General features: G+C 55.9%; 1 protein-coding gene across 3 annotated transcripts in view; it reads left to right on the plus strand.

The window, feature by feature from the left end:
* The window catches only part of MBOAT2 (membrane bound O-acyltransferase domain containing 2), a 58,054-nt gene extending 42,969 nt beyond the window's left edge, over positions 1-15,085 (plus strand). For all 3 annotated transcript variants that reach the window (XM_059660591.1, XM_059660590.1, XM_059660592.1), the window contains 9 exons: positions 1,023-1,078; positions 2,345-2,399; positions 5,590-5,773; positions 7,888-8,080; positions 8,446-8,549; positions 9,405-9,469; positions 11,311-11,443; positions 12,910-13,061; positions 14,292-15,085. In XM_059660591.1, coding sequence (XP_059516574.1) covers positions 1,023-1,078; positions 2,345-2,399; positions 5,590-5,773; positions 7,888-8,080; positions 8,446-8,549; positions 9,405-9,469; positions 11,311-11,443; positions 12,910-13,061; positions 14,292-14,514 — 1,165 coding nt within the window. In that variant the 3' untranslated portion in view covers positions 14,515-15,085. The remainder of the gene's footprint in view (positions 1-1,022; positions 1,079-2,344; positions 2,400-5,589; positions 5,774-7,887; positions 8,081-8,445; positions 8,550-9,404; positions 9,470-11,310; positions 11,444-12,909; positions 13,062-14,291) is intronic.

Raw genomic sequence — 15,085 nt, forward strand, 5'->3', positions numbered from 1 at the left:
TTGGGCAGAACCAAACATCAGGAGCCATGTTTCCAGGACCTGCTGGCAGGGACCAGGTGTCCCAGTGGACAGTGGCTGCTGACCAGCCTCCGGTCCGAGCAGGGGGCAGGTAGAGGAGGGCAGGGCGGGCCCCGCCGGGCTGGGGTCCTTCCCGGGACCTGCCGGGGGCGGCCTGCGTCCTACCTGCAGCCCACAGGGCTTCCTGGTTTGACTGGAATCCCCAAACGATGACTACACAAGCCGTGGCGACTTGTTCTCGGGCCGTCTGCCTGGCTGCCAGTGCGACAGCTGCAGGGCCAAAATGGATCCTGCTGGCTTTCCCACGTAGACTTACTTTTCCTTTCCAAGTTCTCCATCCGTTAGAGATGGGGAAATGGGGGACATAGAGCCGTTGTCTTACTGGCAGCGTGATGTTCGTCTTCCTTCCCTGCCCCGCGCTGTCTCTGGGGCGTCTTTGACGGGCCACCCCCTGGGGCCTGGCTCCCAGGACGGGGGTGGGAGGTGGGCAGCATCCTTCTCTCTCCCGTTTCCGTCCTGTTTCATTCTGCGTTTCTTACCCGATCTCCTTCAATGTGGTGCCCACTCCCCTTCTCCCAGCAGCTCCCTTTCCACCTTGAGGTGTACCCCCGAGGCGACAGGCAGCTGGGATTCTGAAAAAGGGCTCGGTCAAGGCCAGGTGGCGGGCGGTCTCAAGCCTGTGCGGTCCTCTCCCTCTGGCCTCCCGTCCTCAGGCACAGTGGCCCTGCTCCCCGTGACTCCCACCTGATCGAGCCTGCAGCCCTGCTCCCACGTGACCTTTTTCCGTGGACGAGCTTGTCCTGTTCGCTTTGTAAATCGAGGCCCAGGTTCCCTGCACCTCCACAAACACAGCAGCCCCCACTTCTCTCCCCGAAGGTCTTTATTGATGTTAAAAAACATACACAATTTCGTAGTCGTATAATCAAAATAAACCCCTTTTCCTATATCGTAATTATTATTTTAAATATGCCCTTTTAACGTATTTATTCTTTACTTTGTCACAGCCCAATGATGATAATGACCCAGAAGATCACGAGCTTGGCTTATGAAATTCATGACGGTAAGAATTAGAAATTCACTTTCCTCAGTGGAAGACGTCATATTCAGTTCGTCTCTTGCTTGAGATACGACCATCACTTTCTGCTCTTGATTAGAAAGGGCTGGTGGTAAGGCAGGGAAAACAAATCCTGAACTCTGCCTACCTATGGTTATTAAAGTCAGCGGGTTCTCCTTCAGTATTTTATCTTAATTTTGCCTTCAGTTCAGTGACAAAAGCAAAGTAAAATAGTGTGAGTCCATCATGTGACCCACATTAGTGGCAATTTAGAATATAAAGCAAATAGATATTTGGTCTAAATAAAGTTTTATTCATTTCTGCTTCCCCTCTGTGCTACATTTGTATTACATTTTGAATATTTTCCCCCGCCCTCTCTCCCTTATACTCACACACACGTGCTCTTAGTATAAGAACTTATGAGTTCACAGGTGGGTGTCAGCCCCACTGTGTGTGTCACCTATCCTGTGTCCCTGCTGGGGAAGACCTATCAATATATGTTTTTTTTAAATATATTATTATTGAATTCAGAAAGGAAGGGAGAGGGAGAGAGAGAGAAACATCCATGATGAGAGAGAATCATGGATCGGCTGCCTCCTGCACACCCCACACTGGGATGGAGACTGCAACCCGGGCCTACGCCCTGACCAGGAATCGAACCGTGACCTCCTGGTTCATAGGTCGATGCTCCACCACTGAGCCATATCCACCAGGCTACACATATTTTTAAAAAGTGTTGTTTGCCTCTTAATTTAGTCCTCCTTTGGCCTTTAAATTGGGTTTAGGATCTAGTAGGTTGACGTGTAATCATAACAACATCCTTCTGTTTGGGGGGAAGGTAAGCGGGAGACGATGGTAGACAGTCATTCTCTTTCATCAGAGTCGTGTGGGGGTGAGGAAGTCATTCCTCCCGTAGCACTGATGGTGGCCACGTAAGCCATCCAACGACAGAAACGTTTTCATGCCCCTTCTGACAAGTTTGCTAGGAAACATGTTAGCTCTGGGGGATTTCTTAGTAATGATTTTCTCTAAAGAAGAGCCAAGTTAGTTCCCTGATGTGTGCGTTCACCTCATACAGCCCTAGGCCCGCCATGGGCCTTTGACAGGCTGGAGCTTGTGTGGCAAAGGGCGAGGAAGGAGCCGACTATACCGCGGCTGGGATTGTAGCGTGCATTTCGCGTGAGAAAAGTGATGCGAGTGTGAAGGGGAAGCGCACCGTTCTTTCCTTTGGAGAAATCCCAGTTGGTGAGAGAGCCTGTTTCTGTTTCTCAGGGATGTTTCGGAAGGACGAAGACCTCACTCCGTCACAGAGAGACTTGGCTGTAAGGTGCGTGCCTCTTAATTGTGTCCCGCCTGCTTCCCGCTGTCTCTGCCTGGGACACACACTACTCTCCTGGCCACGGCCGACTTGTCATGCTGGAGGTACTTCCTTCACGAAAACCCAACTTTCTCCCTCTGCACACCCCTCCACCACGTCCTGCCGCCTCGGCGAGGCTTCCCTCCTGTGTACAGGCATCCCTTGGCGGGATCGCCACCCGGCATGCACCTCCCGGTACCATGAGGCCATCTGCCAAATTCTCCATCTCTCCCATGAGACCCCTGAAGCCAGGGAGAGCGCTGGCCCTCGTGCCTGCCCTGTAGTGATGATGAGCAATCATTGCAGCGGCCCCGTGCAGGCCGATAGCTTGACGCAGGTGCTGGGCAAGATGTACTGCGTTAACACGGCGCGTGGAGGCCCTGTTTTCAGACAATGGCGACCCGGTAAGACAGTCTCATCTTTACCTGAGGAATTCGCTGGATCAACTTCTGCGTCACTGGTTATGGGCGCTCTGTTGACGAGCTTAAGGAATAGCTCACCTTTTGGAAGGATCTTCCTTAAAATAATCCAATTAGAGATCAGATGCGTGTTTTACATCTGAGGCACCTGTGTCCTGAAAATCTAGAACGAACAGGCGCACGGCTGCCCGAGAACGAGACGACGGTTGAGGGCGTAGGCAGACCCACCCCGGTGCTCGCCTTCCGCCCCGGGCGATGTCTCCTTGCATCTCCCCGCCTTTAAAATGTCCTGCCTTCACAGCCTCTGCAGTTAGATTTATAGTCGGTAGACGTGCACTTGAGTGAACTCAGCGGATGAGAGGTTCACTGATCCGGGTCCTGTGATCCCCGCGGGGCCTTGGTCTGTCTCAGGGGCCGCTGAGCAGCGGATTCCCAGCTCCCATCCATCTGTCTCCCACCGCCGCCTGGCAGACACCCAGCCCCGGGAAGACTACGCTCTCCACTCTGAACTGTGGGAGTGGAAAGACACCCCGTCTTGCTGGTTGGATGCATGTTGAATTGGTCACCCCAAATTAAAAATCACGGTGCCCTTTATCACTAGTGACTTAGGGCAAACACTCAGGCAAACCCCCTTTTTCCTATTGCAAATTCACGTCAGCAAGTCCAGTGAACGATTTCTGTGAAATCTCCCTCTAGGCTGACCTTGAATCTTACCCTCTCTAACCTGACTGACCCTTCACCTTTCCCACTGAGGCCCCCCAGCCCAGCGCCATTTCCTACGGTGTCTGCTGTAATAGCTCCCCCGCTGGGCTCCAGGCTCTCTCCTGCCCTGGGCAGTCCTTTCCACCCATAGGCAGAGATCCTTGTTTAAATTTTTATGTTTATTTTTATTGATTTCAGAGAGAAAGGGAGAGAGAGATAGAAACACCAGGGATCAATGATGAGAGAGACTCACTGATCGGCTCCTGCACACTCCCTACTGGGGATTGAGCCAAAATCTAGGCATGTGCCTTGATTCATAGGTCGACACCCAACCACTGAGCCACACTGGCCAGGTGCCAGAGATCCTTTTAATGTGTTTTGAATTCTATCGTCCCTCCCCTGACACAAAACCTCCAGCGAATTGAGAATCGAGAATAAACTAGGAAACTTCTGATCCCCGCGCGTAAGGCCGGGAAAGCGCCAGTAGCCACCGCTCTCCCTCGCTCAGCTCAGTGCACGTCACCGCACAGGCCCGGCTCTCCATCAGGATCGCGCCTCCCTTCCCTGCATCACACTCGAGCCCTGGCCGCCTGTTTCTCTCACCGGCTGTGTCATTGTCTGAGGGTCGATGTTTATTTTGATTGTTCCCCTGCCGACCCGAACGTGAGCTCCATGGGGAAGAACTTGGTCTTGTTCATCGTTTGATCCTCGTCTCCTGCTTAGCAGGTCACCCCTGGGGGCGATTGTGCCCCCAGAAGACACGTGACGATGCCTGGAGACGTTTTTGTTGTCACATGTGGCGGGGGTGGGGGGGGGTGCTGCTGGCACGGAATGGGAGAGGCCCATCTGCTGTTGAACATTCTATGGGCTCAGGACAGTCCCCAACAACAGAGAATTACCGCCACCAACCTCAGGAGCGCGGAGATAGAGGAGCGCAGCCTGGGGCCACACTGTCCTGTCAGGGAAATGCCGATGGAATGAAAGACAGACTCGTTTAACATCATCAGTGAACAGAACACGATCACACGTGGTTCTCATTCCAGCAGCAAATAACAGTGGCCCACTGCAGCCCCCGAAACGGTTTGTTTGAAATGACAGTTGAGCCAGAAATTATTCCAGCGGATTTCATGGCTCAGCGTTATCTCCCGTCCTCGCGCATAGCGATACATAGCGTGACGGGTGAGACGGAGCTGCGCTTGGACAAGCTGGCAGCGACAAGGGGGCTCTGTTGTGGACGCACAAGGCGCCCCTTTGTGAGCGCGGCTGCGGGGAGGGGGGGCCGGGCCGGAGGCCGGGAGCATGCTGCCTCCGCACGCAGCAGAGGGAGCTGCGGGGGGAAATCTGCTGAGAGCGGTGTGCTCCCGGCAGCTGTGAGCTCTCAAGAGAAAATCCCTAAAAACACTTTGCAATGTGGACGATTGTAAGAGACCTGACAGGAGTCCGGTTAAGCGGTGGCCCAGCTGGTGGCAGGTGGGCAGGGACCTCTGTTTTCTCTCTGCTTGTTGTTTTTTTTTTTCTTTTTTTAATACGTTTTTATTGATGTCAGAGAGGAAGGGAGAGGGAGAGAGAAGCATCAATGAGAGAGAATCATGGAAAGGCTGCCTCCTGCACGCCCCACACTGGGGATGGAGCCTGCAACCCGGGCCTGTGCCCTGACCGGGAATCGAACTGTGACCTCCTGGCTCATAGGTCAGCGCTCAGCCCCCGAGCCACGCCGGCCGGGCCACACGGACGTCTTACATGAGCGGATGACTGACCGGCATGCTCTCTGCCAGGTCTCATCCATTCAGGTGTGTTTTCTTGTGAAGAATCACGTAGGAGCCCTGCGTGGTTGCTCCTAACGATCTGTATGCAAACTCTTTCGTTGAAAACGGCTGAGCATGGGCACACCCTGCCCTCTTGGCTCTCGCCGCGGAGCGCGTGGCGTGGGAAGCCCGCTCCGGGCCGGAGGCGGCGGGGGCGGCGGGTGGGGGACGGCGGTTCTCGCTGAGTCTCAGCTCGCGCCTGTCGGTCTCACGGCGGCCGTCTCTGACTTGCAGGCGCATGCCCAGCCTCCTGGAGTATCTGAGCTACAACTGCAACTTCATGGGCATCCTGGCCGGGCCCCTCTGCTCCTACAAGGACTACGTCACCTTCATCGAAGGCAGGTCACACCACGTGACGCGGTCGGGCGAGGACGGCCGAGAAGCGCCCCCCTGCGGAGGAGCGGAGCCGTCCCCAAATGTGAGAGCTGGGGTCTCCGGGCCCGTCGCGCGTGCGGAGGGGTCCTGTTCATTTAAAGATACGAATGTTTTCAAGTTTGGGGTTTATTTAAATGCTTTTTTTTTTTTTACTTCAGAGAGGAAGGGAGTGGGAGAGAAAGAGAAACATCAGTGATGAGAGAGAGTCATGGATCGGCTGCCTCCTGCACGCCCCCCACTGGGGATCGAGCCTGCAACCTGGGCCTGTGCCCTCCTTGACCAGAATCGAACCTGGGACCCTTCAGTCCACAGGCCGACGCTCTATCCACTGAGCCAAACTGGTTAGGGCCGAACGTTTTCAAGTTTTGAATTGACCCATCTGTTTCTTTGAAGTATTTTGCTATCCCTGGCCAGGTAGCTCAGTTGGTTAGAGCATCGTCCTGATTCATCAAGGTGCGGGTTCATCGCTGCCAGGCAGGGCGTATACAGGAATCAACCATTGAATGCACAATAAGTGGAACGACAAAAAATCTCTTTCTCCCCCCTTTGCCTCTTTCTTAAAAAATCTATTTTGCAAGAGAAATGGGTCTTCGCCCAGGACCTGGGGGAGATGCTTGGTGGAACGAATCATGATAGAAGAGAAAGAGGTAACTCAGGAAACTGCCTGTCCCTACGTGAGAACAACGCTTTCGAGCGAGGTGTGGAGTCTTCCAGGAGCCGCCCTAACTGCCCGGGGTCCCCCCTGAGGCTGCGTGTTTCAGCAAATTCCGCGTGCTCCCCCCCCCCCCCGCCCGGTGGCATCTCCTGCCTCTCTGAAAGCCTCCTTCCAGCAGCACCTCTTCCACAGCCCTTTCCCATCCCAGCGACGGAAGAGCGACCGCCAGCACTTCGACAGCACGGCCCAGTGCCAGGCGCTGTCGCGGGCCCCGCGCCCTTCCCCCTCCCGCGGCCGGTGCCCTCCTGGCCCCTGCGGGCTGTGCGGCACCTCCGCGCTCTCTGCGCTGCGGGGCACCTGGCCCGCCGGGGTGCCGCCTCCTGGTCAGGCAGGGCTGGGCTTTGTGTCGGCGGCTCTCTGCGGGATTGGCCTGGTGGGATCTGAGAGTCCCACGGGCCCGGCCGGCGTGGCTCAGGGGCTGAGCGCCGACCTAGGAACCAGGAGGTCAGGGTTCGAGTCCTGGTCAGGGCACAGGCCCAGTTTCAGGCTCCATCCCGAGTGGGGGGCGTGCAGGAGGCAGCCAATCCATGGTTCTCTCATCATTGATGTTTCTCTCTCCCTCTCCCTTCCTCTCTGACACCAATAAAAATATATATAAAAAAAAATGAAAATCCCAGAAGTTGCTCAGAAAGTCTGTGACAGTAAAAGGGGGTGCGTGTGTTTCTCAGAACGTGGGGCTTGGAGCAAAGGGCCAGCCCCCCCACCCCAAGTTATTGTAGACAGAGCGAGCGTGGAGAATCGTGGCCCACTGTGCAGCTCATTGTATTTTAGACCAAAAAGGGGCTTCAGTCTCCATACTTTGTGTTACTGGCATTTTTGCTGAGAAATTCTGGATCGAACTGGGTTGAGTATCAGATTGGACATCAGTGTGTCCAGGCCTCTCCCATGGACCATTTTCTGTCTCTCGGCGGCCTCTCAGCCTCTCAGGCCTCACTGCATAGGAGACAGTGAACAGGGTACCGGGGGGGGGGGGGGGGGGGGCGGGGTTAGGCCGTGACCCCCACAGAGGGGGTGGGTTAGGGGGTGACGCCCACAGAGGAGGTGGGTGAGGGGGTGATGTCCACAGAGGAGGTGGGTTAGGGGGTGACGCCCCACGGAAGGGGGTGGGTTAGGGGGTGACGCCCTCAGAGGGGGTGGGTTAGGGGGTGACACCCCACGGAAGTGGGTGGGTTAGGGGGTGACGCCCTCAGAGGGGGTGGGTTAGGGGGTGACGCCCTCAGAGGGGGTGGGTTAGGGGGTGACACCCCACGGAAGGGGGTGGGTTGGGGGGTGACGCCCCACGGAGGGGGTGGGTTAGGGGGTGACGCTCTCAGAGGGGGTGGGTTGGGGGGTGACGCCCCACGGAGGGGGTGGGTTAGGGGGTGACCCCCACAGAGGGGGTGGGTTAGGGGGTGACGCCCCACAGTGGGGGGGTCAGCGATGATGCCCGTCTCTCTGTGCAGGCGGCCGTGGTGCAGAAGCTGGTGGTCTGTGGGCTGTCCTTACTGGTCCACCTGACCGTCTCGAACGCACTCCCCGTGGAGTACAACATCGACGCGCATTTTCAAGCGACAGCCTCGTGGCCGACGAAGGTTCTCTACTTGTATGTCTCTCTCTTGGCTGCCAGACCCAAATACTATTTTGCATGGACGTTAGGTGAGTAGCATGTGGACGGGTCTCCTGTTAGTGTGCGGACGTGTATCTTACACCCTATGCAGCCGGGGGAGTGCCCCCTGGAGGGCATAGAGGGGAAGCCCGTGAGAACAGGAGGGCTGCTCATGTAGAAGACAGGAGCCCTACCGCTCATACCCACTCCGTGAGGATGTGTCCCAGAAAGGGTTCAGAGACCCTAAAACGGGACCAAGGCCCATCGTGTTAGACGGAAATGGGCATGGCCCTGCTTTTCCTGGTTGAGAATAAGAGATGACATGTCCGATGGCAGGCCCTTCTGGGGGGCGCGGCGGGGGGGGGTGGGGGGGGCACAGGTTCTTCATACCCCGCCCCCTGCTTATTCACCGCAGCCGACGCAATTAACAATGCTGCTGGCTTCGGGTTCAGAGGCTACGACAGACACGGGGAAGCTCGCTGGGACTTGATTTCCAACTTGAGGATTCAGCAAATAGAGGTTGGTACCTCACGGAGACGTTAGTTGCCATGTGACACTCAAAGAACCATAGTTTGCTTTCATAGCGTTATGAGGTGATGCCCAAGAGTGGTGTCGAAGGTTTTTTGTGTTTTTTTTTAAAAAAGTATTTTTATTGACTTCAGAAAGGAAGGGAAAGGGAGAGAGAGATAGAAACATCCATGATGAGACAGACGCATTCATTGACTGCCTCCTGCACGCCCCCTACTGGGGGTTGAACCAGCAACCCGGGCATGTGCCCTTGACCGGAATCGAACCCGGGGCCCGTCAGTCCCCAGGCTGATGCTCTGTCCACTGAGCCACACCGGCCAGGGCGTGGTGGAGGATTTTTAATAATAATACACCTTCTCACATCGAGCCAGGACTGAGGCTCCCTCCGACGTGAGGGAAGCTCCGGGAGAAGCTCTGCGAGGGGCTGGAGGCGGGCGGATGGTGGCAGCCCACTCCTGCGGGGGTGCCCGGCGGGGCCAGCGTTCCAGGAGCCGGGAGGGGTGGCTGCAGGGCGCGGCGCCAGGGAGCATAGCCGGGGGCCTTAGAGCACCTCCATCCTCGGGAGAGAGCCCGAGCCCTTTGCTTGAGCATCGGGACTTTCTGGGGGATAATGCCTGACCGCCCCGGCCCCCCGAATGCTCACAGGCAGGAGAAGAGGGCGAGAGCCCGCTGAGCTGGGGGGGGTGCCCCACGCCACACACGCTCCCTTGAGCCCCCGTCTCTGAGTCAGAAGAGCGCGCGCAGGAACGACGCCAGGACACTCCCGTCCCTGCCAAGCCCCCTTACCTTTAGCACAAGGCCTTGCTACCCACCTTCCGAACGTCATCCCTTCGCTCTGTTTTTCAGGGGTCAACCAGCTTCAAGATGTTTCTCGATAACTGGAACATCCAGACGGCGCTGTGGCTCAAAAGGTACGTTCCCTCCCACGCTGCCCTCCGCCCCGCGAGGTCGGGCTTCGCTGAGCCGGCCCCGGGTTAGTGAACGGCGTGCGAGGGACACGCGGCCTGGTGACACCGGAAGTGCTGTTACCCCTGCGGGGCCAGGCCGGGAGGCCGCTGGCCCTGCCCTCCCCTCCGCCCGTGAGGGCCCCTGCCAAGGCCAGGCCAGGTCCTCCTGCTCATTCACTGGGAGCTGGCCCAACGGAACACGTGACTGTACAGGCGCCGAGCGTGCGCCCTAGACTTCCCAGCACCAGCCGGGGTCTTCCCACGTCGGGCCCAGGACAGCCCTGCAGGCCTCGCGGTCGTTTTGGATATTGTTTTTCCATTGATTTTTTTTTTAAAGAGAATATCTTTTTATGATTGATTTCAGAGAGGAAGGGAGAGGGAGAGAGAGAGAAACATGAATGATGAGAGAGAATTATGGATCGGCTGCCTCCTGCACGTCCCACTCTGGGGATCAAGCCTGAAACCTGGGCCTGTGCCCTGACCGGGAATCGAACCCTGACCTCCTTGATCATAGTCGACACTCAGGCAATGAGCCACGCCAACTGGGCTCAGTTGATTTTAGAGAGAGTGGAAGGGAAGGGAAGAGAGAAGAGAGAGACACATCAATTGGTTGGTTGACTCTCCCACTCACCCCACGGGGGCCCAGGGATTGAACGTGCAACCCAGGTACGTGCCCTTGGCCGGAATCGAACCCGTGACCCTTCGGTTCGTGGGCTGATGCTCTAACTACTGGGGCAGGGCTCACCGTCTTGTTGGAGACACCGCAGAGCCGTCCACACCTGCTGCTCCCGGCAGCGAGAAGGAGAGAAGGGCAGGGACCGGGTGGAGAGGCCCAGAGCGGGAGGCAGGGCTCGCGCTGACCTTGACGACCAGCAGGAGGCCGTCAGGCGGACGGGGAGGCCGGGCAGCTCAGGCGGAGGGACAGTCCCGGAAGATGACATCAGGAAGATGCTCAGACACCCCGGGGGACAGCGCCCTGCGCTGGACTTCCCTGATGAGCCGCCCGTGCCGCCTCGGCATCCGCGCCTCGACTTTCAGACGGGCCGCGTGTCCCTCTCCCCGCGGTGCCCCCGTGTATCATCACCGCTCCCGCCTGCCTTGCTGTCTCCCGGGGCCGCGCAGGTCGCCAGCGGATCTGCTGCTGCTTCTGTTAAGTGTTGAGCTTGCTGCCTTAGGTGCGTCTTCTTTTCATGCAAGTTGAGTTCTCCGGGCAGCTACAAGAAACTTCTAGACCAGCGGTTCTCAACCTGTGGGTTGCGACCCCTTTGGCGGTCGAACGACCCTTTCACAGGGGTCGCCTCAGACCATCCTGCACATCAGATATTTACATGACGATTCATCACAGTAGCAACATGACAGTAGCAACGAAAATAATGTTATGGTTGGGTCACAGCATGAGGAACTGCTTTTAAAGGGCCAGAAGGTTGAGAACCGCTGTTCTAGACGAAGCGCCCACTCCCAGGCAGACTAGCTCCCCCGGCTCAATAGGAAGGTCTGGGCTGCTCACGAGAAGGACAAACATGCCAAGTACCCGCACTCTGATCGGGGCTGCGGTTTCCTGTGCGACTGTCCTTCCGCCCAGACACCAGGAAGGGCCTCTGAGCTCAGCTGGACCAGCAAGAGCTGCAATTGCATTTCTCTCCCTAAACCTGACACTTAACAGTCGTCATGTCCCTGAGGTCACGGATGACCACTCTGTGGCCTGAGGTGACGCGTGGTTGTTTCCCGGGCCCCTGGACCTCCTCAGGGGACACAAGAACGGCCGCTGTGGGCTTGACAAGGCTAACCTCTCTGCGGGTTCCTAGGGTGTGTTACGAACGGACCACCTGGAACCCCACCGTCCAGACGTTCGTGCTGTCCGCCATCTGGCACGGGGTGTACCCCGGCTACTACCTGACCTTCCTGACCGGGGTGCTGATGACTCTGGCGGCGCGAGCTGTAAGTGCCAGGGTTCCTTCCCCACCCACGGCAGCCCTGGGGCCCGCCCAGCGGCGGGCGGGCGGGCGGGCAGGCAGATGGCCGAGGGCTCCCGGGGCTCCGCCTGGTGTGGCTGAGAAGCCGGCACACGGGAGGCACCCACCAGTGGGCATGGTCGTTAGAGAACTTTCTAAAGGAGCCGGGAACGTTCAGTAAGGCCAGGTGGGTGGGCTCCTTTTAGCCAGGTTCCTGGGAGCTGCCACCTGGGAGCCTGGTCGGGAGGGAGAGCGGGGTGCGGACGGGCCTGATTTCGCACCAGCCATTCCCAGGCAGACGCCGTTCCGGTGCCGACGCCTGTGACAGCCGACGGGAGGAGCGGGAACGTGAAAGAAAAAAGGATGTTTAAGGTTTCACATTTCAAACCTGAAATGTCCTAGAAGCTAAAACCATTAAAACAGTGGCTCTTAGAAAACTGCTTTGTTTCCCATGGGATTTTGTTTAATCCTCACCCAAGGGTATGGTGTTTTTTTTTTTAATTGATTTTTGAGAGAAAGGAAGGGAGAGAGAGAAACATCGCTGTGAAAGAGAAACATTGATTGGTGGCCTCCTGCATCCTGACTGGGAATCGAACCTGAAACCGTTGGGTGTACAGGACGTCGCTCCGATTAAGCGAGCCGCCGGCCAAGCGAGCGCTGGCCAGGGCAGAAACTGCCTTTTAGAGAAGCAATTCCAGCTCCGTTAGCAAACAACAGTGTGCGAGCCATCATTCTCTCCAGGAGGCTCTGTGTCCTGCACACAGGCCGAGGGGCAAGAGGCTGTCTCGGGTCAGGGTTACCATGGTGACAGTGTTACACAATGAAAAGATGGAAGATAGATTCCACTTCATTTATATGCTGTCGTCTACCAAAGATGACTTAAAGAGCTCTAGGCAATGGTTGTGTGTGTGTGTGTGTGTGTGTGTGTGTGTGTGTGTTTCAAATATATTTTCATTGGTTCCAGAGGTAGAGAGAGAGAGAAAAACATCAGTGATGAGAGAGAATCATGGATCAGCTGCCTCCTGCATGCCCCCTACTGAGGATTGATCCCACAACCCCGCATGTGCCCTGACCGGTAATTGAACCATGACCTCCTGGTTCATAGGTTGACGCTCAACCCCTGAGCCACACCGGCTGGGCTGGGCAATGTTATTTTTAACTTAAAAATTTTATTAAGCTTTAATACAACTAAAATCTACAGAACCGTTGCAAAGAACTCCTGTATTATGCCCTTTGCCCAGACTCACACATCTGCTGTGAGCTTCCCCACCCGTCCCCGTGTTTTCCTCGTGTGTGGACCGTGTTTCCTGAGCCTGCTTTCCCGTGGCGCCGCCCTAGACCCGCCGGCGTGTGAGCGCGGGCACCCACCTCCCGGAGCGGCTGTAGAGGGAGGCAGTGCGCTCCCACGAACAGCGCTGAAAGTGAAGCCATCCTCTCGCTCCTTTATTTCAGATGAGGAATAACTTCCGACATTACTTCCTCAAGTCCCCGCAGCGGAAACTGCTGTACGACGTCGTCACCTGGGCAGCCACCCAGGTGGCCGTGAGTTACACGGTGGTGCCGTTCGTGCTGCTCTCCGTCAGGCCGTCCTTCGCGTTCTACAGGTGAGTGCTGCTGGCAGCCCTGTCCCTGCGGTGGCTCCGCTTGTGAAAGACGGCGCCTCGCTCTTGGGCACCACGGGAAAATGGCACCGTCGCCTCATTTCCTGCGGCTAAGTGCACCGTCAGTTACTTTAGCCTAAAAGCACATGGTCTCCGGATGCTTGGTAGAGCGTTTCCCCGCTCAGCCCTCAGTCGAGGGTCTGATTGGAGAACGACCAGCCGGGTAACCTCCGGGCTCTCAAACGGCGAACCAGAAAGTGTCGCCGTTCTTTGCAAGGAATCCTTCCTTCTCTTGTTTCCTTTCATCAAAATGACATAAATTAGTCCTCTTCCACTCACCTGCTTTGGTTTCACTCTGTCTGTCATGTTTCATCGGTCCTTGGTCATCGCTGTAATGTAGAAATTACTGTCTTGAATTTCATGTTCTATTTCTCTAACTCCTCCCCTTCCCCCACCCTCTCCATTAGTGATATCTTTGAGATCAAAACCTTTATTCTTTCATAAATTCTGCATTATCTTGGCATTTAGAATGACAGCACAGAATCCGGGGTCAAAAATGGTTGAATTGGATGTGATGAAAACCGTATAGGAAACATTAAGAAACTCCTGCTGCTAAAGTTCCATCGTAACCACTTGTTGCGTATTTTTGAATGAGATGGAGCTGTTTGAATTTTCGCCTAGTTTTTTGGTTCACAATCCCTTGAACTTTTAGCTGTAGGAGGAGGTTAGGCCCCATTTTGGCTTATATTTCACTCGGGGAATGAGGTTTCTAATAGTTTTGATCACGTGGCATTTCTTTATTTTGTGACAGTAACGTCCACGTTGTGTGACTATTACTCACGTCATTAGGATGCACGTGGCTCGACTGGGGACAGTAACGAGCGGGAGAGGCCGAGCAGCAGCCGCCTGCACTGGCCCTGCCTCCTCTGCCCGCTGAGCACTGGGTCCTGTGGGCCTGAGGTTCCTGGGTGTATTTAGCCATGGCCTCCCGACCCTCACAAAGGAATGCAACAGGGTGGCTAGGCTCACGCTTACAGCCCGCGTGGCGTTCTGTGGAGCTTCATAAATACCCCGCACGCGCTGCGGGGTGTCACTCAGGGTGGGGCGGGGAGGGTAAGAGGGCAGCGTGGTCGGTAAACACACGCGGAGGGCAGGTGGCGTTTGGACAAATGTGCAGTTATGACAGATGGCTCATGATCACATGTTTCATCACTGCTTCCCCTTTTCTTTCAGCTCCTGGTCTTACTGCCTTCACATTGCCGGCCTCTTAGTATTGTTGTTCTTGCCCGTGAAAAAGACCCAGAGAGGACAGGATCCACACGAACACAGGCAACTGTCGCGATCCAAAAAGTTTGACGAAAATTCCTGGGGACACAATAGTTTTCCCACAACAACAAACAATGTGTGCAATCAGGGTCCAGCACAAGCCGCCAGACACCCATCGGGAGCGGAGTGACGGGAACCGAGGGCTGTGTTCTGTATGTTCACAGCCACCGATCTTAGCGCCTTCTCCAGGGGGTGGGGTTCGTTGGAAAAGAGAGTAAGTTGGGGGGGCGGGGGGGAGAGTCGGACAGTTGCTGATAGGGAAGTCCCTGTGTACTCGATGGGAAATGGAGTGATACTCCCCCTCCCTCGCCACGTTCCCGTGGGCCACGCCTTAGAGAAGGTATTTCCGTGGTCTCAGTGGGCACTCAGGACCTCGGCGTCTGGCCGCAGGGTCCTTCCTCCGGGTGCCCTGTCGCTGAATGTACGCTGTGCACCCCGAGACAGTGGCGAGGTGGGGAAATAACGGTGTCCATCTGACCGATGGAGGGAAATTAGCTTTTCCAAATGAATGTCTTGCCTTAAACCCTCTCTTTCCTCAAATGTCGTTCCTAAATGGTCTTTTCAACTGTAACATTGTGAGAACTCGATTTCAATATTCGATGTGAAATGAGCTGTGAAGGAATTCTGGGGAAATTGGAAACAGGATATTTAAGATTGTGGATATTTTAAAAATGCAATAAACGCCTCAGTATTTGAAGGGT

This window comes from Myotis daubentonii, chromosome 12 (genome assembly GCF_963259705.1).
Source record: "Myotis daubentonii chromosome 12, mMyoDau2.1, whole genome shotgun sequence".
In the NCBI taxonomy this organism is placed as follows: domain Eukaryota; kingdom Metazoa; phylum Chordata; class Mammalia; order Chiroptera; family Vespertilionidae; genus Myotis; species Myotis daubentonii.